The sequence below is a fragment of the Vipera berus genome (assembly GCF_964194415.1).
Source record: "Vipera berus genome assembly, chromosome: 5".
In the NCBI taxonomy this organism is placed as follows: Eukaryota; Metazoa; Chordata; class Lepidosauria; order Squamata; family Viperidae; genus Vipera; species Vipera berus.
In genome coordinates this window covers 36542396-36569036 of record NC_138207.1, presented here as the reverse complement: position 1 = coordinate 36569036, position 26641 = coordinate 36542396, and the positions used below count along the sequence as shown (strand labels likewise).

Genomic DNA, 26641 nt, shown 5'->3' with positions numbered 1-26641 from the left:
TTGAAGTTGCAATTTGATCTAGAGACAGAATTCTTAATTCCATTATCTACTTCCATTTTTCTGATTTGTGTCCCTTGTCTTGCAATGTCATCACCACCACTACCTCTGCAGAAGGAGGATTAAGCAGCAAGGCTGTTTGCCATCCTCTTTCCATACTTTCCATTTAGAACTGCAATATCAGAAACACAAATATTTTGGCTTCGTTTTTGTACGAAATATATATTATGGGGACAAGAGGCAATATTTTCTGTCTTGTATTTTGAAGCAGAATGGGCCAAATCGATTATCTTCCATTTTATCTCTTATATTTTTTTAAAATAAATTCTCCTAACACAGTAATTTTTTTGCTTAGGGAGTTGTGGAGAACACAGTACGGTTTACAAACCGCAGTTTGTTCAGGAAACCGACTGGGCACCCCATGGCATAGCGCGTTGCAGAAATACCGTACTGAATGTTACTTAAATTCTCCGACTATTTTATTTGTTTCTTTGGTCCAGCAAAGTAATTCGACATTCATTTCGGACTAATTAACGTGAGCCTCCAGGATCATTTTCGCTCAGATTGCGGAAGACGGCCGCAGAGGCGGGTTAAAGGTCTGCCGAGCGATTCATTTCAGACTACGTTTCCCAGGACACATTGCGTTTTCTCCGGAATGAGTTACTGGAGCCATTCCGGGTCAATCTAGCATGGCTTCGCTTGGAGTAGCCGGCTGCGTTAGAAGCGGGAGGGTGGCTTTGTTGCTTCCAAGGTGTCTACTAAGGGCCTCGTGGGGATGGAGGGAGTTTTGCGAAGGGCCCCGTGCAGGTTAGTTTTGGCGGGGGCATTAGGTAGTGACCGTTCCTCAGATGTAGGGATGGCGGAGTAGGGGAGAGTATTCCGACGGGAGCAACCTCATTGAAAGGATACGAACAAACGATGGTTGCGTTAAACCCTCCTTTTCTCTCTGCTCGAACTATTGGATTTCATGCGCTACCAGATTCAGGCTGCGAGATCCAAAAGACCATTAAGTAGCAGCAAAGAGATACAATAAACTTTGCTGTCATTGTTGACCGTCCAGATTTTTGCAATCCCATCTGGTTGCTCAGTTTAGGCACCCATAACTTTGCTATCAGCTTACTGGAAATCATCTGGAGCGATCCTATTTAAGCAGCAAAAATCTGAATTGTCGTTAGATGGCATATTTTAGTAGCTCAAATATGGTAGTCCTAGGTTACAGGAATTGAAGCACAAGACCCTCGGAAGGCGTCAGACTGGAGAAAATGTTCATTTGTCAAAGCTGAAACGATTTCTTTCAAGACCAATATGCCTTAAAGCCTTATTCATCTCAATGGGATCAAGTTTCACTTCATTGGGTTTATTCTTTTTGATCTCATTGCTATTTTGGCAGTTCAATTAATATCAATGGGAAATATTTTTGTGGTTTTTATTGGAACATACGACTTCATGATAGTAGGATGTAAAAATGTAAAAACTAACAGTGAAGACAGGAAGCTGCTTACCCAGTCTATGTTTATCCATCATAATATATACTGTTATTTTATTTTTTATTTTTTGTGGCTCTTATGGATCTCGAACTAAAAGAGAAGGCTTAACTGAAATCTCAGGAAAAAAATGCTATTTTGCTCAAGTAGACTATCTAAAGTATAGTGTAAAAGGACAATAAACCTAAGGTCTAAAAATGATCTTTTAGTATTAGAATTTATTCATGAAATGTGTATATATTGCCATGTCTACACTGATGCTTTCATGCATGCTGTCATTTGAAAATGTTATGGTCATCTAGTCATCAGTATGATTCTGAGCAGTTTGCCTTTAGAGTCCATGAGCCTGAAGTCAGATCAGAATGTAGTTCCCTAAGACATGTTTCTTTTGCTTTACATATAATTCTTGACTTACAATTACAATTGGGTCCTGTATTTCTGCTAAGCAAGGCAGTTGTTAAGTAAATTGTACCTGATTTTATAACCTTTTTGCCATAGTTAAGCAAATCACTGTGAAACACTGCAGTTGTTAATCATTTGGTCATTAAGTGAATCTGACTTCCCCCATTATCTTTGCTTGTTGGAAGCTGGCTGGGAAGGTTGCAAATGATGACCAAATGACTCTTGGATTCTACCAAGTGCTTGAATTTTATCATATGATCTTGGTGATGCTGTGACAGTTATAAGAGCAAAGATCTATTGTAAGTCACATTTTTCAATACCGTTGTAACTTTGAACAGTTACTAAATGGTTGTAAGTTGAGGACTACCTGTATAAGATAAAGTAGGATAGTATTCTGTAGCTACTGACAAATTATGAGTAACAATCACATATAGTGATTTACTTTATTTTTACTGTTTTTAAATCTGTAAGTCATTTTTATTCATGTCTGTTTGGATATATTCAGGGGAAAATTACTTTGTTAATAGTATCCTGGACTCCAACACCTCTTTAATCAAGATTAAAAATCTGTATGAAATCCTTTTCATACTATTTATTTGCTGTATAGAATTAACTTAGATCTTTGAAATATGAAATCTTTGTGCCGTTCAGCTATGAGGGAGCTGCAACTTTCAAGCCAGCATCTGTCTTATACTTTGGGAAAGCACTCTTAAGAACCATAGATTATATAGTGTCATCTGCGGTGGATAAAAAAGTCTACCCCAATAGCTAGTCCGTTTGATGGAAAAGGAAAAAAGAGAGGCTTTGCCAGAGTATACTTTGTCTCCCAGGATAACACTAGAATGGGAGAGAATTGGAAATAATGCATTTATTTTTCCTTTCTTGGGATTAGTGAGATGGAAAATACAAATTAAGCAATATGAAGTGTCTGCATCTCATCCTGCCTTTCCAGAATGAACCCTGCAAACCATACATTTCTGTTTGTCCCCATAGCTTCTTGCCTTTTACCTACAGTATGATTCCTCCATCTATAAATAACTTATAATATAATTACTTTGTATTTATTTGTGCTTATCCCCAGTTGCATATAGAGTTTTAGCTAACAGTTGATAAACTTTTAAAAGTTTATTTTTTAATGATATGTTTTGCTGTTGTGTTCTAGCATTTGTGTATTTTTTGTGAACTACTTGTTTTACAGAAGAAACCAAAACAGATGTTCCAAAGCCTTGTTTCAGGGATGAAAAAGTTCAGAGCTTACTCTCCAAGATGACAGGGATAGATTTGCAGAAGATTTTCAAAGCAAGAAAACAAGAGCTAACACCCCCTGTATACAAGGTCATGACAGAATCCCAGCTGGAAGAGGTATTTCAACTGTTCTATGACCATAAATAGAAGATGTGTTGATTTGTATGTGTAATTATTTACATTATTTTTTTCCCCCTTAGGCTTCAGCACAAGCTCTTAAGAAGGCTAAAGAATATCTCAAAATGCCTCCTGTACTGAATGAACGGGAACCAATTGATGATGTTTTAGCTGAGGACAAGATAATTGATGGATTTGAGCCCTATAAATATGTATTTACTGATTTAACATATGATGTCCCACACAGTGTAAGTCTTTTAGATACCTATGGTAATAACTCTGAAATGTATGGCTTAATCCTATTTTCTGATTCACTGATAGGCGGTGCTGTACACAGAGCAGTAGCTTAATAGCTTATTTTAAGGACTAATTTCAGTGACTGAGGCTTTTCATATCACTCATGGGTTTATGAAAAATCAAAGTTTTTCAAAGCATGCCGCTTTGTGACACTGTATTCCCATAGAATATAAGATTGACTTCGGCTGAGCCATACTTTAGATTAGTTCTTTAGTTTTTTTTCCCCCAGACCCGAATTGTCTGTTTTTTCTTGGCAAGATTTTAGAAGAAATCAAATGTATGCATAATGAATATTTAGAATTCATCTTTGCATTACAAGACTATCTCTTGTACAGTTAGTTTTAAAATAGACTACAAGTAGTCCTTGTGTCACGGCCACAATTGATCCCAAAGTTTCTGTTGCTAAGTGAGACATGAGTTTTGTCCTACTTTATCTCTCTTGCCACCGTTGTTAAGTGAATCACTGAAGTTGTTACAGTTAGTAACATGGTTGTTAAGTGAATCAGGCTTCCCTATTGACTTTGCTTGTAAGGTCATAAAAGGTGTCACGTGACCCTGGGACACTGCAACTGTCATAATTTTTTTTTTATTAAAGAGTTTTACAAAGACAAAGTTTTACAATATATCCCCAAATCCCCCCCACCCCAAACCCGCCCACTTCCCCCCCACTTCCCAGAGCTAAATACAGGATTATAGTTACAATAATCATATTCTAAATAAAAATTATGCATAATATACAATTAACCAAATTCATAATGTGCTTTAACTCCCCTTTAACATAACTACAAACAAAGTACCAATAACAATATCCCACTAAAATCTAAATCTAAATCTAAATAAATTTGAGTCAGTTGCCAAGCATCTGAATTCTGATCACATTACCATGGTCATGGTCGTTAAGTGTGAAAAATGGTCATGTCACTTTTTCCAGTGCTGTTGTAACTTTGAACAATCACTAAACGAATTGTAAGGCAGGGACTATCTGTAATAATGTTTGCTGACAAGAGAAACGGCTACTGAATTCTATGCGAGACCTCAGTGCCTAATTTTCCAATTTGTCACTATCTTATTTATCACTGTTTTTGTAAAGACAAAAATCAGTTATTATAGAACAATTGAGCCAGCAAGTTAGTTTCTAAATTTTCCCATTGAAATAACATTGGGGTATTTCAAGTGAGTGCTATGACTGGCTGTATCATGGATACCCATTGAATGTTACCCATTCAAATAGCTGCTTGGAATTTCTCAAAAGCCAGTTGATGTTTAAAATTTATACTAATTCTTGTCTACTTTAAAATGAAAAGAATTAATGCCACCATGATAAAATTGTAGCTTACTTATGTTTTATTTTTCAATTTCAGGAACGATTCATTGTAGTTCGAGAAACAAATGGAGTATTACGCAAGGCCACCTGGGAGGAAAGAGACAGGATGATACAGATCTACTTCCCAAAACAAGGCCGTAAAATTGTCCCTTCATCTATATTCAGCAATAAAAATTGTGCAATGGTAAATACAGGAACATTAATTTTCCTCTCATAGTCTTTAGGGCGACTCAGTTGGCTTATCAGATACCTGTTATTTGGGGACAATTGCCTAGCATTATCTTTTAAATTATTAGGCACCTAATTCCAGCTTGTTAAATTTAGCAAGTGAGTATGAATATCCCTCAGTCTTATATTCTAGTTTAACTGGACTAAAAATAAGTTGTCAATTTAAGGTTTTGATTAGTAAGTTGACATTAAACTACTGGTATATAGTATTAATACAGGAATACTAATGGTTCTCAGTTCCAGTTGGTGGAACTGGGACTGTTTACCTTCATTTGAACACTTGATTTACACACCTGAATAGCTTTTATTCCTGGAATCTTACTGCAGAAGTGGGTTTTCTCCTAACTGCTTTGTAGAAAATTTAAATCAAAGTTTTTGACATGAAGTGCTACCTTTCATTTTTGTACAATATTTCTTGTTTTAGACTATGTTTCTTCAGGACCGTCATGAAGAATTCCTTGATCGCTGTCTTATGCAGTTTGAGCCAGATTCAGCTAATTATATCAGAGTGAGTTATCAATATTGCTCAATGGAGAGATGGAACTTAGGAACTGCTTTCCAAAATACTGTAAAGTAAAAGAAAATTTGGGAACTTTTCAGCACTATTTGTATTTGTAGTGGATTTGAACTTCATTTAAACCTTATTAATGTGGCTTCACTATTTTTTTGTATTTTGCTTCTATCCTGTGAGAGTCCAAGAAACTCTTAGACGATGTAGAAACATTTGTGTTCGTTTTGGTGGTTAATAGGAGAGGTGTGCATATTAAGATTGCACTAAAAGGCAGTGTGTTGGCAAAACCCTTAGGAACCCCTGTGGTAGACTTATGATCACTTACATTACAAAACATGTAAGTGGCCTGCAATTCATTTGCTATACCTGTGGTTATTAGTGACCTCTTGAAGTATGCTTTGCAATCACTGCTCAGAAAGACATGAGTTCAATATTTTCAGTAAGTGCATCATACGGTATATTTATTTTGATGGCATTTGTTCAATCAGCTCATTCATGGACTAAGATGAGGGCACAGGTCACATTGCAGTACTGCAGGATTATATATATTCTAAAAAGTGGGCTAAATTTCCCTATTGTACATTTCTGGAAATGCATTATGATTTTTAAATATGCTTATCTGAACAGATTCATCACGAGACATACGAGGATATTGATAAACATGGAAAGTACGATCTCCTGCGTTCAACGAAATATTTTGGTGGGATGGTCTGGTACCTTGTAAATATAAAGAAAACAGAAGGATTGCTACTAGACATGGTCCAAAGAAATTTGTAAGTACTTTGGTAAGCCAATATTTCTGTATGAAAGGAATTCACTAAACTGTTTCACTTGGCAATATTGTATTTAAAGTGAGCCATGTTTATCCATGATATCTATTCAGATTGAAAGCTAAGATGATTAGTACTTTTTGGAAGTTCCCCAAGAAATTCCACTGCTCTGGGCTAGACTGTGAAGTTTTTTCTTTTGGTTGACATTGGCAGTCTCTTATATTCAGCTGCTGGAAATCTGATTTCTGTATAATCCCTAGGAGTTGAATTTCAGTTGAGAGCATATTTTTGTTTGTATGAAAAGTGTATTTCAGAATTCAGTTCAAGTTTTTCTTGCTACTGTTACAAGTATTTCATAAATAATTGCCTGATTTATCTTATGTATTAATTGTTGCAAAAACAGTGGATTGCTGAAGTTACAGAGAAGCTCAGTTTTTGAATAAAAGTTTATGTCCTACATAGTAGTGGCTTATTTTCATCAGTATTTCTTTCGCTATCAGCTAGTAACATTAAGCCACCTCCTGCATTCTTAATAATCTGAATGTTCAAATTAAATATGTGAAAGTATTTAGGAGTTGTTACAAATGAACTTCTGAATTTCAGGCTTGAAGATGCTGTAAATTTAATTACCCTACACCATATGCTCCATCCTGATTGTGAATCAGCAAGAGAGGCACAAGAACAAGATATCCAAGGGATAGATTTAATTAAGGTATAATATACATTTTGTGAATGTAAAAAAGTTGACTATAGAAAATGCATATATCAGCATCAGCTGGGAGTCACAACTTTGCATCATCCTAGTGGCTGTTGAAATAAAAGCAGTTTATTCATATTCAGAATTTGTTTTTAAACTTGTGTAATTTTTTTCACCATATTAGCTGTCAATTCCTTTAGAAGTTTAGCCACACAAATTTACCAATTGCTTTAGTATAAGAGTCCAGAATGTTATTTTCAAAATTATATGGGATACCTGATTATCATTTTAATTTTTTTACAGGCATTTGCAAAGGCAGAAACATCAAGAGCCGGCTACATTGAACTTATCCTACAGGCTTATCAAGCACCTTCACCTAAGTCTGCAGCTTCACAAAGTGATTAGATCAATAAAATCATTTAATGTCTAATGTATGAAAAAGGAGGAAAAATGTACATAAAGCTCTAAAAGAACATTTTTATACCATGTATGATAAAATTAATTATTCCACAATTTCCTAGTATGCCTACTTTTTCATTTTTCTTTTAAATCAAACCTTCATACACCAGAGACTGAGGGAATCCAAGACATTTATTGGAGAATTGTTTGATCATGTGATGCGAGCTTGCTACTTTATCTAAGGAAGCCTACATTACAATGGAGAAATCTCTATCTGTACTGTAAAATACTGTCCCTATTTATTTTCCATCTTAAATATAAAAAGAGTCACTTTTCAACAAGACTACATTGTCAAGCATAACTAGGTGTGAGAATGCACATCAGTTTAAAAGTTCAGTCAGACATTTCTTCATCCAGAAAAATATCGGTGGTATCAATATCTTCCAATTCCAAGTTATCCAGATCTACATCCAGGTCCAGTAAAACCTAAAACAAGAAAAAAGTAGTTGGGGAAAAAATCTGATATCTTATTAGCAAAAAAGTAGACCCATTATTTTGTCATGATCCTAAAGATGAATTGTCTTATTGACAGCGCTACTATCTTATATGGCCATTGATCTTATTTGTAATTAAATTCAAATTTAAATCAAGCCAAATTCTTCACAACAGAGCTATCTTGCAAGGAAAAGCCATGAATTGTGTATAGCTCTTATATTTTTTGAACAGTGGTTTATAAATCAAGGGTTATAATCTATCTTGATTGTTAATATACATCGGCAGCTAGCACCACTCTTAAGACAAAATGAACAGGAAACTTCTAACTTGTTAGAAAAAGTATACAGTCCTTATTCAACAGACACAATTAGTTATATAGTTATATAAATAGGTGGAAGGGATTAGGATTGCTATGATCCACAGAATATCAGAATTAAATCAACAGTGTAGCAATATGTAGAACAGATGATAATAAGTAAAAAGCTTGTAAAAAAAGTCTTTTATCATGCTTGGCATACAAAAAATAATTCGTGATCAATTGTAAGATAATAAAGCCATTTTAGTCCTAATATTTTAAACTACAATTACTGAAGCTTTTTACTATGCTGGATCAATGCTGAAATTCATTAATCAGTTGACAGATACGATTAACCATATTAAAATAGTTTCTTAGGAACAAATTGGAAAATAAATATATTAGAAAAAACACAAATTAAAAAACAATATATACTTTCTTAGTTTCATACCTAAAGCTGATTAAAACCATTAATGAGGAAGATAGTACTTAAAATGTAAGAGAAGATGTTATGCTAGGACAAGTCAATGATTGCAGCTACATGCTAGAGCTCACATTTGAACACAATAAAGTTAGCCTGTATTCAAAAATATTGTTTATCTTAGTTACCACTGCTCTTTGAAGGCAGTTAATTAGTATTTTAGAAAATGTTAAAAAAACCTGATGTATTAGTGTTCTAAATAGAGGGACAACTTATATTAAAAAGTTTACTGGCTAGCAGTCAATTTATACTGACTTGGCTCTGCATAGCTTACAAAACATTTAATTTTGACACTATCACAGTAACTTGAAAGAAGGAAATTACAGAAGTGTAGTAGGATTAGAACTTCCAAACTTCTAATTCCTTTCTTTCTAGTATAGTAAATTTACCTTTTCATCTTTGATCTCAACTGGAACCTTTCCAGCAACTGGAGGCTCTACTACAGGTCTGGGAGATGGCACTGGTTCGTCTTCTGATTCCTTATGATAAAAAAATGAAACCGACCCCCCCCATATAATGAAGAAATAATGTATACTTGTGCTTATCTGTACCATAGCCATTCTGTTCTAACATAAACTGAACTTTCAGCGAAACCCCAATTTTTTAGACCATCCATTCAGTGTACTTCAGAAGCACAAAATAAAATTTTACTTTGAATTTCACCTTCTGTTATTTCTAAAGTAATCTGAACAATTTGTGTTATTACTTTTTTAAAGATTTATCCCGCCCTAATTACCAAATCAGTGAACCTATTAATATTCCTTTCTCTTCCTATTTTCCCCACAACAACCCTGTGAGTTGGGTTGGCTTGAGAGTAAATGGCCTAAAGCCACCCGACTGGGATTCACACCTAAGGAGGGATTAGAATTCTGTCTCCTGGTTTTTATGCCAGTACCTTAACCACTATACCAAACTGGCTCAGTGTTACATTATCCAGCCAATTTACATCAATTGCATAATTATGGCAACTACAATCATTATCTAGATGCTTTTCAATCTATATGGGATGAACACAGCATTGGTTATTCTTATAGATGACCACTGTTGTGACCTGTATAGGGGAGGTTTGTGCCTGGACCATCTATGATAAACGAAGACATTGTCACAGCAGTTCTGTTCTTTTCTAAGTAGTTGGGTATGGCTGAGACAGGATAAGAAATTAGTCTAGTGGAAAACGTCTCCTCCAACTCTTATTGGCTCTTTGGAATCTTTTTTTAAAAAAACTATTAATGGGAAAGGACATTAGTACCTTTATAGTCCAATATCAAATACTTTATTTTTAAATATACAAAACTTTCAAGCTGTAGCTAAAAGATAATTGTTTTTCATTGATAGTATTCATGTTGTGAAATACATTTTGCACTGAGTTTAGGCTCCTTTAGCCTGCTTTTTATGGCCTCCAGAAATGTATTAAAACCTGATTTTTTCCAGAGAGCAGTCTAATGATTATATTTTTTTATACCAGAACCTTTAAAATCTTCACATTAAGTAATCAATATTGGACTAAGAATTTATCATTCTGAATACCTAGTTGATCTGAATAGCCAAAATACTTCAAACTAAAACAATTCTGAGGAAAATAAATGAAGAATGCACACTTGCTTATCAAATACAATCTACTGCTTTCTACAATGCTGTATAAATGGAATCATCTGTATAAACCCCTAAAAATACAGTGTGCTTTGAAATGCTAAAGAATTTATTTGTATCAGGATTGGCATTATTTTCTGCAGAGTGATGCAATCCTGGGGACCATACTAAAAAGGGGCGAGAACACTCATGGTTTTTTTTCTATATTTTTTTCTCTCACAATCTTTGTTTTTCCTACTGGAAAAAGTAGAATGATAACTGCAAAAGGATTTGGAAATCATACAAAGCTTCACAAAATATTTATCTTAAAAGCCTTTTTTGGAGGGGAGGGCAATTTGTCCAGCCCTGCTTTCCTTGGTGCTCTCTAAAAGGTGTGATATCCTCAGATTTATTAATACTGACCTCTGATACTTTGTTTTCCAGTGTGAAATCTTTGGCTTCTTCTAAGATATTTCTTTCTTCATTTGGCTAACAACAACAAAAATTAATAATGCATAAGCAGAACTTTACTGATTCTCAAGATTGCTAAAATTGTTGGTAACTTGCATCAACTTACAGTAACTAGAGGGTATTCACTGGCTGGCCGTGATAAGGTTTGGGATTTTTTTATGTATTCTTCAGCAACAAATGCCTCCTTCAATCCAGGGAACAAATTTTCATATTCTGTGGGGTCAGCTAGGGATTCAGCTGCTTTCTGATTGATTTTAGAAAGATTTTCTCTCCATAGTTTTACAACTCTGAAACAGATTACCAATGCAAGCAGCTCAGTTTTGAACAAAATATTTATACTATGTAACACCAATTTCACTGCTCAGTTACCTTGAAACTTGGCCTGGCAAATATGTTCGTGCTAAGAAAGCTGCTTCTGGCAATCGTCCAGTTTTAATCAAAAGTTCAAGACAATGGTCAAGCCTACAATGAAACAGAACTTCCTTTTTTAAAAAAAGGACAAATTAGTAATATAACAAAGTATGAAAAGTGTGCCTACAATATTTCTATAGCACTGCAAAAATCTGTGATATCATCAAAAGAAACCTATTTATCATTGTTTCAGTATGGGTTATTGACATTGGGTGCATGTAACAATAATATTGCCTGCCTGTACCTATTTCAAATTCAGTTCCTGGTACAATTTAAAGTGCAGGTTTAATTTATTAAGTACTTTAGGCTTTAGCACCTTGATACTTGCAGCACTGCCACCTATGATCTGTATAAGCCTGACCTATTAGAACACGGAGACAGAAACTCCTGGTCTAACACTTCTAAGAAAGTGAGCATTGACTAGAACCGTGTTTCTTAATATGAGTGCCTATGTAGAAAAATAATGGAATATTAAAATACTATCAAGTGACTCAGAACTGCGTCAATTTAATTTTTAACATGATAAAATATCAATAAATATAACCGACAACATAGGGTCCTCCATAATTTTTAAAAGTGGTGGGAGTTCCTGAGAGAAAACATTTAAGAAACACTGGACTAGAAGTTGCTGCTTCTCTGTGGCATCTTGTTGTTGTGAAGTAATCCCGCAAAGATCAGACTTTGTTAAAGTCTAAAGTTAAAGAAAAGGTAGCTCTTGTGGGTATAAAATCTACCTATCCAGATTTGGAAACTATAGAAATTTAGAATGTGAAACTGAAAAATAAAAAAAAATAAACAAAATTGCTGGCCAAGTTGAAAGACAAATACTATGGTTACATTAATATTTGTGTCAGGTTTTCCCAAACTTTAAATAGTCATGGGGTGTATGTTTTAGTAACCTTGTTTCAGTCTTTCATTGAGTGAGTTGTCCGTTTACTCATGTGCTAAAGTAAGCTATTTTAAGGTTAGGTAAAGGTAAAGGTTCCCCCGCACATGCGTGCTAGTCGTTTCCGACTCTAGGGGCCGGTGCTCATCTCCGTTTCAAAGCCGAAGAGCCAGCACTTGTCCGAGGACATCTCCGTGGTCATGTGGCCGGCTTGACTAGACACCAAAGGCGCACGGAACACTGTTACCTTCCCACCGGAGTGGTCCCTATTTTTCTACTTGCATTTTTTACGTGCTTTCGAACTGCTAGGTTGGCAGAAGCTGGGACGCGTAACAGGCGCTCACTCTGCTACGCGGCACTCGGGATTCGACCCGCCAAACTGCCGACCTTCTGCTCGACAAGCTCAGCGTCCTAACCCACTGAGCCACCACGTCCCTTATTTTAAGGTTAAGAACACCCAATTGCCGGCCACTGAGAACAGCTGTCTTAACATTTTCACCCTTTCTCTAGAGAACCAACAAGATTATGGTTGCATAGGTTTAGAGGGGAAAAAGAGAGATTTTTGTGTATTTTCTAAATACTAATGTTTATTTTTTGAGGATACTTGGAAAACGCTACTGAATATGACATAATGTTTGATACTTACTCTCCTTGCAGAAAGTAGCTCATAAATGCTACATTGTTCTTGCCATCTTTTTCTGCTGCTTCAGCTAGCTTGTTCACCATATTAGTATTTCCTGAAGCTGTGGCTAAAAGCAGTAAGCCACCATAGTCTTGTGCGTGATGCAGGCATTCTTGGGCAAGGCCAAACTGGCACTTAGTGATAGCAAGTTCAGCTAGCTGCTTCCACTTTTGCTCAGACTATAGAAACAAAATATTTTCATCTTTTTGAGCATCATACATGCTAAATGGTTTTGAAAATCATTTGGTTCTCCTACGGCTGATATTTTTAATTTCGTTACACCTTCCCTTTTGTATAATAATTAAAAAGATCAAATTTAAGAAAAAATATTATGAAACTTTTTATAATATGAAAGCTATGAATATGCATTTTCCAAAGAGCGGTATGTGTTTAATTTTTAAAGTTATTCCTAGACAATTCAATGTTCAGGTTATGGTCACTAAACCATAAACTCTCAGTAAGAACTTACGAAGATTTTGAGCTAGCTAAACCATGACCATTTCCCATCTCAGAAGAATCTACTGTATTATGCATAATTTTTCAAAATAACAGACAATAAATATGTGTCCTTTTAAAATGTTTCAAGAAAACATGTAACTCATTTGGACCCTTCATGATGATCAATAATTTGGACAAGAATGATTTTTAAATTCAGTTCAACCTTGGCAAAGATACTGTACGTGGAATTCATTCTATTCCTAGGCACTCAAAATTCTATTTCTTTTGCACAAGTCAGTTCTTGTGCTGATTCTTATAAACATTTATTTTGTTAAGAGGCTTATATGCAATTCCAGTTATGATAGACTCTGAACAGTTCAGTAATAAGAATAAAAACAAAATTCAAAATGTACAGTAAATTACTGAGACTCTGAGGAAGTCTCTTCTCTTCTGAGGAAGACATCTTCTCACAGAGGAAACAATGACAATGATCTTTACTCCAGACACCCATTCTCCATTGCTTCCCAAAAAGCAAATGGAATTGGGCCAATCTAATATTGTGGAGGATTCTGTTCCAGAAGATGGGGTACTTCTACGATATTTTTAAGATGACACCAACATACCTCTGCTTCCAACGCAAGTTGATATGCAATCTTAAGCTCACCAAGCTGAAGAGCAAGCTCAAAACGATGTTCAGGGTCTGTTGATACGGCAAGTGCTTGCTGCTTGAAACCCTAAACACAGCAACTTGTTAGTGACAGAGTTTTCTTAACATCCTATACAGTAGAAAAGTGTCCTTTACCCTGATCGCTGTTATAGTTTCAAATATTTAAGTGTTAAATGTTAATTGCTATATAGTTTCCATTTTGCAGCTGTGCAGTGCTAGCACATTAAACAAGACTGCTCAATACAGGCTGCATGTTAGTCCCCCTCCTCCCCTTAATTTCTAGTACGCCAAGCATACCAAGGTGGTGTCAACAAACTCTAACTGTAAATTGCCGAAGTACAGTTCACTTTTCAAAAAGTAAGGAATAAAATAGCCTGATTATACCTATTTTACAGCCAGGTATTACATATAAGGGTTGAAAATGTCCTGTCCTTTCTGATAACACTGTTGCCTTATTAATGCACAATGGAGTCCCTGATGCTCTTTGCATTTGCCTGTTTGCTTGTAGACATTTCATTATTTACGTGTCCTGACAGTGTTGGTAGGAGTGTGGTTTTCTCCTTGGTAATTAATATATCTAATATTTTCTGAGTTCATAATTGCTCCTTCCTCATCCTCAAAAGCAAAGAATATTGGGACATCTTAATTTTAAACAAAACCTCTGGTTGTTCACAACATAAAATTCCACTACAACTAAGACTTGAAAGACTAGGGCAAACGATTTTACCTGCTTCTCGAGGAAGTGTGCAACTCTGATCCTCTGTTCCTTTGGAATTGTAGGGAGAACTTTGTCGGCCATACTGAAGTCTCTCCTCATGACTGCAGTCTGATATTCTAGCACTGAGACTAGTAAGGAATAACTCACTATATTTAATTCTTTGTCACCAAGGTAAAGCCGGTTGTCTTTGGGGATATACCCTAATAAATACATTGTTCTTTAAGAAATGAAAAAAGACAGAGGAAAGTATGTTAGTACAGATGTAAAGTTTCAAATAGTTGAATCTGAGAAATAAGAAAGATTAGAATAGTTATTTATCTAATGTAAATAGGCCAATTGCATCAGCAAGCATGTTCTAATTATGACTAAGTCTAAATACCACTTCTTAGTCTGTTATGAAGCAATGTTTTGCACAGCCACCGAGAACAATGAGGAACTATCAAAACATAATAAATATACTGAGGCACTGACAATAGTGGAAAAGTTTCTTCCAAGTAACCAATTAAAAAGCAACTTGCTGTAATCATAAATATCCAGAATTATTCCTTTTCCTTAAAAAAATACATACCGGGGAAAAATTGTGTAAAATATTGAGTCTTCTGCATTACAGTGAATGAACAATAAAGAGTTAGGATTATGGAATCTTCCCATCATCAACACCTTTACTAGAGTCTACTAAGACTCCACCACCTCACTATCAACATTTCTCTTCTCTCCATCAAGACTAGAGAACTGCAGTTTTCTTGACATTATTTCAATCTGGAAATCACCCTAAGGACCATATGGCTGTCCATTAAGAATGGATAGAAGGCACAATAGCAGAATGACTTTACATCAACAAAAATTATATCTTATGATCTACAGAATGCTTACCGGTCCAAGTGTGCAATAGTGACAATTTCTCCTCCAACGTAATAGTTCAGCCTGTTCACAGAGCTTGTATAAATAAAACAATCTCCCACCCAAAGTCCTGTTTTCACAATCTCTTGAATTTCACCAAGGACCTAGTGGAAGAGGTAAAGAGTTTACACTCTGTAATATCCCAATAGATTCAGCAAAATGATTCATTAAGCAGAGGTTTAGCCATATTGGCAAATTAATGCATTATTTCATGAGCTCTGAAGTGAAATTAAAATACGAATTTGCCAAATTGAAGAGTATTCTGCTAAAACAGTGACATAATAAGCAAAGATGATATATAATAAGTGACATAATAAGCAGAGGTTTAGCCATATTGGCAAATTAATGCATTATTTCATGAGCTCTGAAGTGAAATTAAAATACGAATTTGCCAAATTGAAGAGTATTCTGCTAAAACAGTGACATAATAAGCAAAGATGAACATTTGCTACCCATATAGTTTTATATCTTATTATGAAGCAGAAATTCACAAGTATATTGATTTACCCATTCACTTATTTAATCAGGAAAATACATCTATACAAATACAACATGTACTGACAAGGGATCAGATCCCACTGTACCAATACCTCAAAGGCATCTTCAATGCCATCTTCAGTGACTCCCTCATGAGTATCTTGTGCGGTTGCAACTTTTTCAGAAAGGTATTTCAGAATGAAGAATGATTCTTCTGTAGCTATGCAGACAAGTTCACCAGAGTCAGACCAGAAAATCTAAATCGAAACAACAGAAGCCATGGGTTGTGAAAAGTATATTGAGCTGAATATTCTGCATTTGAAGAAAAACTTTAAAAAAATCAGTAAGTACTAATACTGTTATTTATTAAATTTAAAGAATTTTCTTCAAACATGCCGTGCATTATAACTGCATATAAAAATCAAGAATCACATTCATTAGAATAAGACCAATTCATCTGGAAGGATACTTATAACAACCCAGCCTCCATGGCTTCATCAAATAAATAGGTTTTCACCAATGTTCTAAAATCTAGGAGATTCTTAGATAATGAATGAGATTCAGTTGAAATAACAACTTACATGTTTGGGCTGTATTTCAATTCTGCGTATCAGTTCTGTATTTTCCCAGTCATAAAATGCCAAACCATTGACAGATCGGACACCCAATAAGAAACCACCATATATACCTGTATCAAAAGGAAATAAGAATTAGTGTTTTTCTAGAAAATGCTCCATATAATTAAATAGAATGCTAAGCATTATATGCATAACATGCCTTCTGCTCCAAAATCAGGTTTAAAGGATTTCTTCTCTTTGAAGTTTTTAAATATCTTGACACTGCTATTGCTTTCTCTGATTGCATACCTGCACATAAAAGAATTCAATATAACTTCAACATGCCAACACATATAATAAGAAGCAGGCAACAATAGGTACCCAGAATGCCTATGGTTTGCTCAAACACATCATTAAGTTATTCATGTTTTCCAGGGTTCAAATGAAATAAGTGAGACATGGATTATGTATAACCCATCAGCCATGCATGCCTTCCCAAAATTAGAATATCCAACCATTATTAAAATGTTTGAATATTACAATTTATTTTTTAACATTTTTCACATATGTTTCACACTTATTTGAGAAATAGTAGTAGTTGTTTCAGATACACATTATACTTTCTAACTGAGGTGTTTCATGTGCCACATAATATAATACACAAAACTCTTACTGGGATTACTTTACTTACTCAGAAGAATCATGTGCCCATGCAAACTCCTGAGCAGAGCCAAAGCTCTTGTTTCTCAGTGCCATAGCAGTATAAATGATGTATTCACCATCCCCACATACTACTACAAATCTGAAAAACAGAAACATAACAGCATTAGTAAACCATATAAAAATGGTTTGTCTGTAAGACTCAAAAAAGGTATTATAAAAATATATATAAAACAACAGTGGTAGGGTACAAGTCTTGTATGCACGACGTACTGGGTACACTCAAACAGAACTGTGAAAAAGTAAAGTAAAATTATTTCTTATCAATGTCAATCAAACTGGCTTGGCAGTGATGATGTAATTCAGAGTAACAGAGTTCCATGTAGTATATTCCTAAAATGCTTTTGGCTCTACATATAATTTAAGACAAACCTTTTCCCCAAAACCTTCTGAAAAATGAACCTTACCGTCCATTTGGATTATGCTGAATAGTTTGAGGATATATTTCACAGCTGCCCATATCTTTCACAGCAAGAGGCAGCCTCTCCCCATCTTTGATTTCTGTATCTCCCATTGCTTTGAGATTAGCTTGCTGAATTTCTGAATGCTTGGCCCAAATAATCTTTCCATTTGCATCCATTGACATGGCTGGCTCTTCCCGACCAAGCTAGTAAGGACAAAATTAAAATGAAAATAGAATAAAACATCCTATACATTTCTCCAAAGCAATTTGCTTACATCTATGACATTTACAAAAAGTAATAAAAATCACCAATCCCAAATGCTCAGTTAGTGTCTGTTTCTCAGTTATGAAAAATATGCAATCATTCAGCTTGGTGGATATCAGTTATAGGTTTTATAAGACAAACATACTTTGACAATGATGCTACCCTCATCATATCCAAGGGCCACATTGTTTGATCCTCTTAGGCTTGCAACACACCATACGCGTTCCATGCCATAATTCAAAGTACTTTCCAGCCGATAAGTACTTGAATGCCAGATGCGAACAGTTCCTGTATTTATTTAAAAAAAAATGGGAGGGAACAAGAAGAAAAATAATTTTGATCTATGATCAACATAACTATTATATAGAATATTATTTAAACACTTTCAACAAGAACAAAAATCTATGGTTTCCTGAAATGGCTTATATACAGAAACATAGATAATAATCAGTAAAATGACTAATCACTAATAAACCACTAATAAAATATTTAAATATTTTTTAAAAGTCTCAGAAGTGTTTAATAAGGAATTATATTTCCTAAGTATTTATTTTAAAAGGAATTGTTACTGTTAAATAATCACAATCTAAACTAATCTCATGGAAATGGACAAAACCCATTTATTGATTCATGCATTTATTCAACAATGTTTAAGCATTTCTTAAAAATCTTTTATGGAAAGCTCTTCACAGAACCAGTTCTACAGGAATTAGTCTTTTCGATCTTTCCTGAACTTAACATAGTTATAAGTCAAATGTTAATACCCCCCCCCCCCGGGAAATCTATTGTTTATAATTAATATAGGCCTATGTGCATAAAAAGGTTTTTTATAAGTAATGTTTAGAAGAAAGAAGCATTAACAATAATTCATAATAGACACCATAAATAAACCTATACTGATTTATTATTAGGTTTCTTTTACAACCAAATCAGGAATATTCCAATGAAATCTGGATTTGAATAATTCATAACCTTAAAGCAAAAAAATGTGCACAGTATGATTGTGATAAGACATTTCAATTTGTTACTGTTATAAAATATGGCAGTGGAGTGAATAATCTAATACTCTAAACAAAATGTTAATTAGTTTCATAAATGTATATCTAGATTACCATCTTCAGAGCCAGTGATGATAATAGGAAGCTCAGGGTGAAAACTGACACAAGAAACATTCTGTGCATGTCCCTCCAGAATTTGCACACAAGTTTTATTCTAGAAGAAAAAAAAGAAAATAATTGATAAAGATTCAGTTGCATTGAATCAGCATGGATTATCATCACAAGTTTCAGTTGCACAGTTAAAATAATATCTATATTAATAATTTACTAAGGTTATATGCTGCCCAACCCTCAATGACTCTTAAATAATACAATGACAGTTTTCAGAAACATGTTTAGCATTCTCCAACAATAATCTTCAGCTAAATAACAAAACATAACCATAAATCCAGTTTTCAGTTAAAAAACCCAGCATGTCCAGCTATTTTCTATCACCCCCAAATGGTTTAGAAATAATATGATATACCTGATAATCCCAGATTTTAACAAGGCGATCATCTGCTCCTGAAATTAGGTAAGGCTTATCACCTCCACTGTAATAATCAATACTATTTACACCTTTCTCGTGCCCTTCTAAAGTAAAGTTGGGTGAAGAAGAGCCAAGCTGCCACACCTTGCAAAAAGATGAAATTACAGATTCTTAAAAAAACACAGTAGGCATAGTACATGTACCACCACCAGTTAATAAAGTTGATACAAACAGTGATTTTGAAACCTTCAGCTACATTAAGTTTATAATATTCTGCTCAAATTCCTGTGGGTAAAATTAAATCAGAAAGGAAAAATAGATCATTCTAAGAAGAATTTAAAATCTTACTATATTAGAAGTTTCTTCAGTTTTCTAAATAAACACTAAAATTGAATAAATTATGAACTTGCTGAAATAACTTCAAGCTTATGCAAGAAAAGGCATTCACAAAAGAAGTTTTTCTTAAGTCTTTCTGCATCAAGAGAAGCTAATCTTGGCTACCATATCGAATTTTCACAATCCATACCTCGAACCCCCAAGCAGTAGCTAATTAAAGCAAAAACTTCATACCAATGAAAAGTATTAATGCATTAAACATACTAAAAAGTAACCAAGAGGATGTGTATTACTGATAATCAACTTCTGTAAATTCAATATGAAATCTAAGCAATATATATTAGTTTAACTAGGTTTTTGTATATGACAGCATAAACATTGGTATGAATCAATGTTTCAAATCTGGTAGTTGTCAGTTCTGCTACAGAAGTAGTTAAGCATTTACAAAGCAATGCATTTATTTTATTGTAAATTAATAATTCTGACTTTCCAAGTAATAGTAGTTACTATTTCCAAAGAAAAAATCATTATTCATATATTATACCTTGATTGTTCTATCCAGAGAGGTACTAGCAAACTGGTTATTGTCCTTGGGATTTATGACAATCTGCATTACATAATGAGTATGCCCTTCAAACACTTGAGAACAGGCCCATTTTTTATCCCAATCCCATAGTTTAATAAGCATGTCATCTACGGGAGAAAAAGAACATAAATCATTGCAAATTTTTCTATCACTACTATTACCCGCTTTACAAAAATTGCACATTTTTACTAGAATGAAAAATTTAACTTAGCAACTAAGTGGTCTCTGCGTGTGTGCGTGTGTGTGTGTGTATAAAATTTAAAATAAATTTAGAAAATCTACTTGACAAAAGGGAGGAAAGCCAGACAATACATCAAGTATCCAACTATAAATACTGGCATTCTGTAGTTTTGATGGAACTGTATTGAGTTATTCAATTACAAAATCATGCTTCAACCTTCAGAAAAAGAGGTTTTGACCTTAGTGAATGTAAAGAAAACTGCCAAGAAAGTGTCTATGGAGATTCTCAGTCATCCAAGTCATGGTTATCCCAATAGAGGAAACTGCATTTTGTTGTTTTACTTTGAAGATGTTTTGCTTCTCATCCAAGAAGCTTCTTCAAGCTCTGAAGAAGGTTGTTGGATGAGAAGTAAAATGTCTTCAAAGAAAAACAAGAAAGTCCAGTTGCCTCTAGAAAAAGCACCTTTGGGACTGCCAAGAAAGTAGATTTAGATTTAGATTTTATTAGATTTATATACTGCCCTTTTCCCATAGGACTCAGGGCGGATTACAAGGTGTTTAAAACATCAATACAAAAATTAAAAAACAATTAAAAATGATTAAATTCAATCCCTGGAATAGAAATATAAAAACCCCAATTAAAACTCTCAGCCTGGGCCGGAAAGCTCAAAGAGCCAAGTCTTCAGGTCCCGGCGAAATGAGCGAAGGTCGGGGGCAGTCCTAAGCTCCACAGGCAGCTGGTTCCAAAGGGCAGGCGCACCCACAGAGAAGGCCCTCCCCCTGGGTATTATCCGCCGGCAGTCTTTTACCAGTGGCACCCTGAGAAGGCCCTCCCTGTGGGAGCGCACAGGATGAAGGGAACTTGATGCCGGCAGCAGGTGTTCCCTCAAATATCCCGAACCCAAGCCATTTAGGGCTTTATAGGTCATCACCAGCACCTTGAATCTCACCCGGAGGGCAACCGGAAGCCAATGCAGCTCGCGGAGTAGAGGTGTTACATGGGAGTATCGGGAAACCCCCATCACAACTCGCACGGCTGCATTCTGCACCAGCTGAAGCCTTTGAGTGGTCCTCAAGGGCAGCCCCATGTAGAGAGCGTCGCAGTAGTCTAACCGGGAGGTCACGAGTGCATGAGTGACTGTGTGTAGGGAATCTCGGTCCAGATAAGGTCGCAACTGGCGCACCAAGCGAACCTGGGCAAAAGCCCCTCTGGTCACGGCTCCTATGTGATCTTCAAAACTGAGCCGTGAATCCAGGAGGACGCCCAAGTTGCGAGCCCTATCAACGGGGGGTAACACCCCACCCCCATCGTTAACGATGGAATAAATTGGTTAACCCGAGATGCTGGTATGCACAGCCACTCAGTCTTGGCAGGATTGAGACGAAGCCTGTTTCTCCCCATCTAGACCCGGACCGCCTCCAGGCAACGGGACATCACCGCGAGGGCATCACTGGGTTGGTTCGGGGTGGAGAAAAAAAGTTGGGTATCATCAGCATACTGATGATACTGCACCCCGAAACCACGAATGATCTCGCCCAGCGGCTTCATATAGATGTTGAACAGGAGGGGAGAGAGAACCGACCCGAGGAACTCCACAAACGAGAGGCCTTGGGGCGGATCTTGATATACTTACCACTGCTAGTTAGAATAAAGGGCTGTGTAGGATGCACAGCAATGCAGCGAATATAATCTGAGTGTGCTTCAAACATATGTACTCTTTCCAAGGTATTATAGTTGAAAACTTTAATTTGCATATCATCCTGTGGGAAAACAAAATCAAATGAATAAGTAAAAGCATCACTGATTCAACTGTTATGATGAACAACTGAAAAAAAATGAGTGCAGAATAGAAGGATGATGCAGTTATATCAAGAGTGGAATCTGGGAGAAAATGGAAACTGAAGAAAATGAGAGGAGTGAAAGAAACTGGAGTACAGTTACTGCAGTCAGCAAAAGTAAATAATTTATGTATAAAAGTTATAAAATTGATAACAGAGTGAATGAAATGTGCACATTAAGAGGAGGTGATGTGGAAGATACTTGTAATGGAGAAAAAGTATTATGAAACCTTACTGGTGTGTGTAGCAACATATGAAATGTATAAAAAAGCAGGACTATTGAAATACTGAAAAAATAATTTGATTTGTATTTTTTAGCTGCTCAACTCCAATGGGCAAGCTAACAAATTGAGCAGAGTCCAGAATTTTTTTAAAAAACATAAAAGGTAAAAGATAAGAGTTTTGTCAGTGCAGCTGTATCCAACTCTAAGGGCCGTGCTCCTCTCCGTTTCTTAGCTGAGGGAGCCAGCATTGTCCAAAGAACCTTTCTGTGGTCATGTGGCCAGCATGACTATAGGCCACACGGAATGCAGTTACCTCCCCATTAAAGTGGTAACTATTTATCTACTTGTATTTGCATGCTTTTGAACTACTAGGTGGGCAAGAGCAAGAGCTGAAGCAAGTCACAGGCGCTCACCCCGTCACTTTCCAGCTGACAGGCTCAGTATCTGTAACTGTTGAACCATTGTGCCTCCATGAAAATGTCAAATCAGACAGACAGACCAGACTAAAACACTCTAATAAATAGATAAATAAACAGAACAAAAAGCATTCCTAATAATAAAACATAAATCCCAGGCCAGGCACAAAAAAGTCTTCAGTAGGCTAGAATTTTAAAAAAGCATATAACACATTAAGAGGGTATGATAAAATGAAAACTTTTGAATGAAGGGATTTCTGAGTAAATATGTAATTGCAAGTTGATCGCTAATATATCAGTGACATATAACAAAAGCATGCACGGTAATTGAGTCACTTTTTTCTGAGATGGAAGGTCATATAAATTTGATGAATGACTAAATGTTTAATGAAGCATTCAACAGCAAACAGAGAATAAGACAACAATATATGCTACCCCCTTGACTGTTTCATAAATAAAAATACAAGGAATGTTGTGATGACTTTAGAGGCTAGAAACATGTACTTTTCCATCCAAATGTCTGATGTTTGATTATATCGTTATTACATTGTATTATGTTTATGAATTGATGTCCATCAATATTGTGGAAAGTTAAATTAATATTATTCTGTGACCAAGTTTTATAATGATGTGCTTAAAAACCTAATCAAATAACTTGTTACACTGTAATACAGTTTTTTTTCATTTGCCTCTTCTATTTTCCCCTTTTTAGGGATATTAACACACTAGAAATAATAAAAAATATTGAACTACATTTTATAAACAAAAGACATGTTAAACAGCTTAGATCACAGGTGTCAATATTGTCATGTCACGTGATATGTCGCGATGTAACATGACTCTTTTTGCATTGCCGGCAATGCAGTGGGCACAGCTTCGCTATGATGAAACCAGCCCGTGGGCCGGGAGTTTGACACCCCTGATATAGATTGTCAAAGAAGCCATTCTCATTCTGATATTAAAACAAAACCTGGTCAACAGTTAATTTGGGGAAAATCCAGAAGTGCAGGCAAACTACCGGTAAGAATCCTAAATTTCCATATAAAGATGAGAACATATATTTTAAATGTTTAACTGTGGATATAAAGTATGATTGGACATAAAAAGTTATCACAGTTAAATTTGAACTTCAGGATCTCTAACTTAAGTAAACTATAGTGTATCTCAATAGACTTTCAGAAATATATATGACACAAATGAACAACTTACAGCTCCTGTAACAACCCAGTTCTTTCTTGCCACAAATTTAGCTGCTCTGACAGGTAAGTCACATACTTCAAAAGTCTTCACTAGAGTCTGAAAATAAAATAATGTTAATTATTTTCACACAAATAGATTTTTCAAACGGCTATTGTTTGTCATGTAAGTTATAGCATTGTAAGGCTAGAATCATAAATTTATAATAATTTTGTTCTAATGCTATATAAACCTGGTATTTTGGGGGAAAAATAATTCAAAATTTTCTATATGCCTCCAAAGAGGAAAAATACTAATACCACAAATGAAACCTTTAATGGGAGGACATGAGAGTTAATTAAAAAAATGTATTGCATACAATGATTTTTTTAAAAAAAACATACACAAGGAGAGTATTATTTTTGCATGAATCTACTTCCATAATAATAATTATATTTTCATAAGGTTACCAACTATATTTAATATTAGGCTTACTTGTGTTTCATGATTCCAAACACAAACACTGCCATTGTAAAGGCTAGCTAACATCCATGGTTCTGTGGGATGCAAGTCCACACTCTTCACTCGGTCAGATCGAGCTGTTAGTTTCCGCTTTATATCAAGTCGGAGAGGCTAAAGAGAGGAAGATATATTAGGCTATATCAAACACAAACAGTATCTGCGTATACTATTAATAAAATGAAAATAAACGTTTGGTTATATTTATGTAATATATCATTATTCTTCCTGCAATGAGCCAGATTAGTTTTTCATACAGGTGATGTTTGAAGTTGCTCAAACATTTTGTGAACCCCAGACCATAAAATAAAGCAAGCAAGCAAATATTGCCACTGACGCCACAGAAACGTTCATTTTTACATAAAAGGAGCTCACTATCTATGTAGATTAATCAAAATAAGACTTATGGCACTACAGAACAATTACAGAACTGATATTAAAAAAATAGTTTGGGGCAGCTCCTAGAAATGGACAGGAATACAACTGTACAAATAGAACAAGAGGCTTCTAACTTGTGAGTACTTTAAAACCACACTGAAGGCAAAAGCTTAAATATTTTTTTAAAAAATGAGATGCCTCTTTAATATAACCATAACTATTAAGAGAAAAAGGTCATTGACAAAGCATGAATATTTTATGCTTTAATGTTCCAGATTTCTAGTCCTTCACTTGTGTCTGAAAATGAAATACAATAAACAAAAAAGGAACACTCTGAAAAGGTTGAACTAATCAGAATTGATGGTACTGGATCAAACATGACAATATTTCAGTTTTAAAATAAACTAGCAGTTTCATTCTGCTCAGTGATAAAACAAAACATCTCTCATCTGTTCAAAAAGCACATGCATTTCTATCTCTTCAGCTCTGGAACATGCAGATTTTGTTTTGAACAAGTAAAGGAGTATCATTACAATAATTATGCAACTTTACCAGTAACCTAACTCACAAGTTAGCTATGGGGCACCAGCACTTATCTTTTAGTCCTGGTTTAATAAGTGTACATTAAGGCAATCATATCCATACTGAAAAAATCTGGATGGAAATAAATAAATAGAAACAGAAAACTCTCTGCTGTCAATACTGATCGTTGGGTTAGCCTCAGTTACACAGTCTGAGAGGGCATGAATGAAAGCAACAATTGCAGCATTGTTGAACATTCATAATCATATTATGTACATATAACAGAAAATGTACTTTAAGGCCTGTCCTTTTCCCAGCAACATTTGGAACAGATAATGAGCTAACTCCCAGGTAGGATAACTAAAGATTGACCCAGGAGGTATGCCGTCGTTGGCAGTTAAACCCTCTCAGAGCAGAGATGACAATTCTAAGAGGATTCAGAATATGTTTTCACCCATAACAAAGAGAACCGAAAAATTTCAAGTCGTATGAGCCCAGGTGGGCCTCTTTTGATGCATCAGCATCTACTGCAAAGGCAAATTGGCAGAAATAAATCAAGCTCAGAATCAACAAGCGTTCTCCTCTCCCGATCGACTTAAAACAGCGTTGCCATTTTCCCACGGAAAACAGATTTTGCAGAGAAATCCTCAAAAACGGATTTTCTCTCGCCGTACGTTCGGACCAAGAGATACAGTATTACTGCTTATTGCAAGCCTCAAGAACACCCCCGAGCTTCCATCGATTAACCTACACAAACAACCGTTTGGAAGAGCAACACTGAGGCTCTTGCATGAATGGAGGTGGAAGCAAGCCAAGTCTTTTCTACACGTATTCCTGACCCGACCCTTGTTTGATCCAGCTACATTCCTCTCCCCTCTCGGCCTACTATTTATATAGAAGCCTCCCCTAAAAGTTTCTGAGACCCTCGACTGGCTCCAGCTTACCATAGCGCTGGCTCCCGCGTCGGCTGCTCAGGCCACCCAACTTGCCGAGGTCGGTTCCCAACTCAATTCACCGACGTGGAGTTTCCGG

General features: G+C 35.5%; 2 protein-coding genes across 3 annotated transcripts; one reads left to right on the top strand and one right to left on the bottom strand.

Annotated features, from left to right (window-relative positions):
- Nucleotides 1-674: 674 nt before the first annotated feature.
- Nucleotides 675-7517, top strand: MRPS22 (mitochondrial ribosomal protein S22). Its single transcript, XM_081328828.1, has 8 exons — nt 675-804; nt 3082-3245; nt 3329-3493; nt 4904-5050; nt 5519-5602; nt 6233-6378; nt 6979-7087; nt 7376-7517. Exons 1-8 carry the CDS (start codon nt 687-689, stop codon nt 7475-7477), a joined length of 1035 nt encoding a protein of 344 aa, XP_081184954.1. The 5' UTR covers nt 675-686; the 3' UTR covers nt 7478-7517.
- Nucleotides 7065-26641, bottom strand: COPB2 (COPI coat complex subunit beta 2). 2 transcript variants are annotated; one of them, XM_081328826.1, is made up of 22 exons: nt 26554-26641; nt 24686-24823; nt 24224-24310; nt 22170-22296; nt 20314-20462; nt 19431-19577; nt 19019-19118; nt 18052-18194; nt 17646-17845; nt 17210-17320; nt 16739-16827; nt 16543-16649; nt 16075-16218; nt 15458-15588; nt 14594-14801; nt 13823-13933; nt 12726-12940; nt 11152-11244; nt 10889-11069; nt 10735-10800; nt 9132-9221; nt 7065-7957 (listed from the first exon to the last, which is right to left on the bottom strand). In XM_081328826.1, exons 1-22 carry the CDS (start codon nt 26554-26556, stop codon nt 7865-7867), a joined length of 2733 nt encoding a protein of 910 aa, XP_081184952.1. In that variant the 5' UTR covers nt 26557-26641; the 3' UTR covers nt 7065-7864. The 2 variants fall into 2 exon arrangements, 1 of the variants encoding a protein (XP_081184952.1); XR_014026580.1 differs by lacking the exons at nt 7065-7957; nt 9132-9221; nt 10735-10800 and having other exon boundaries at nt 11152-11264.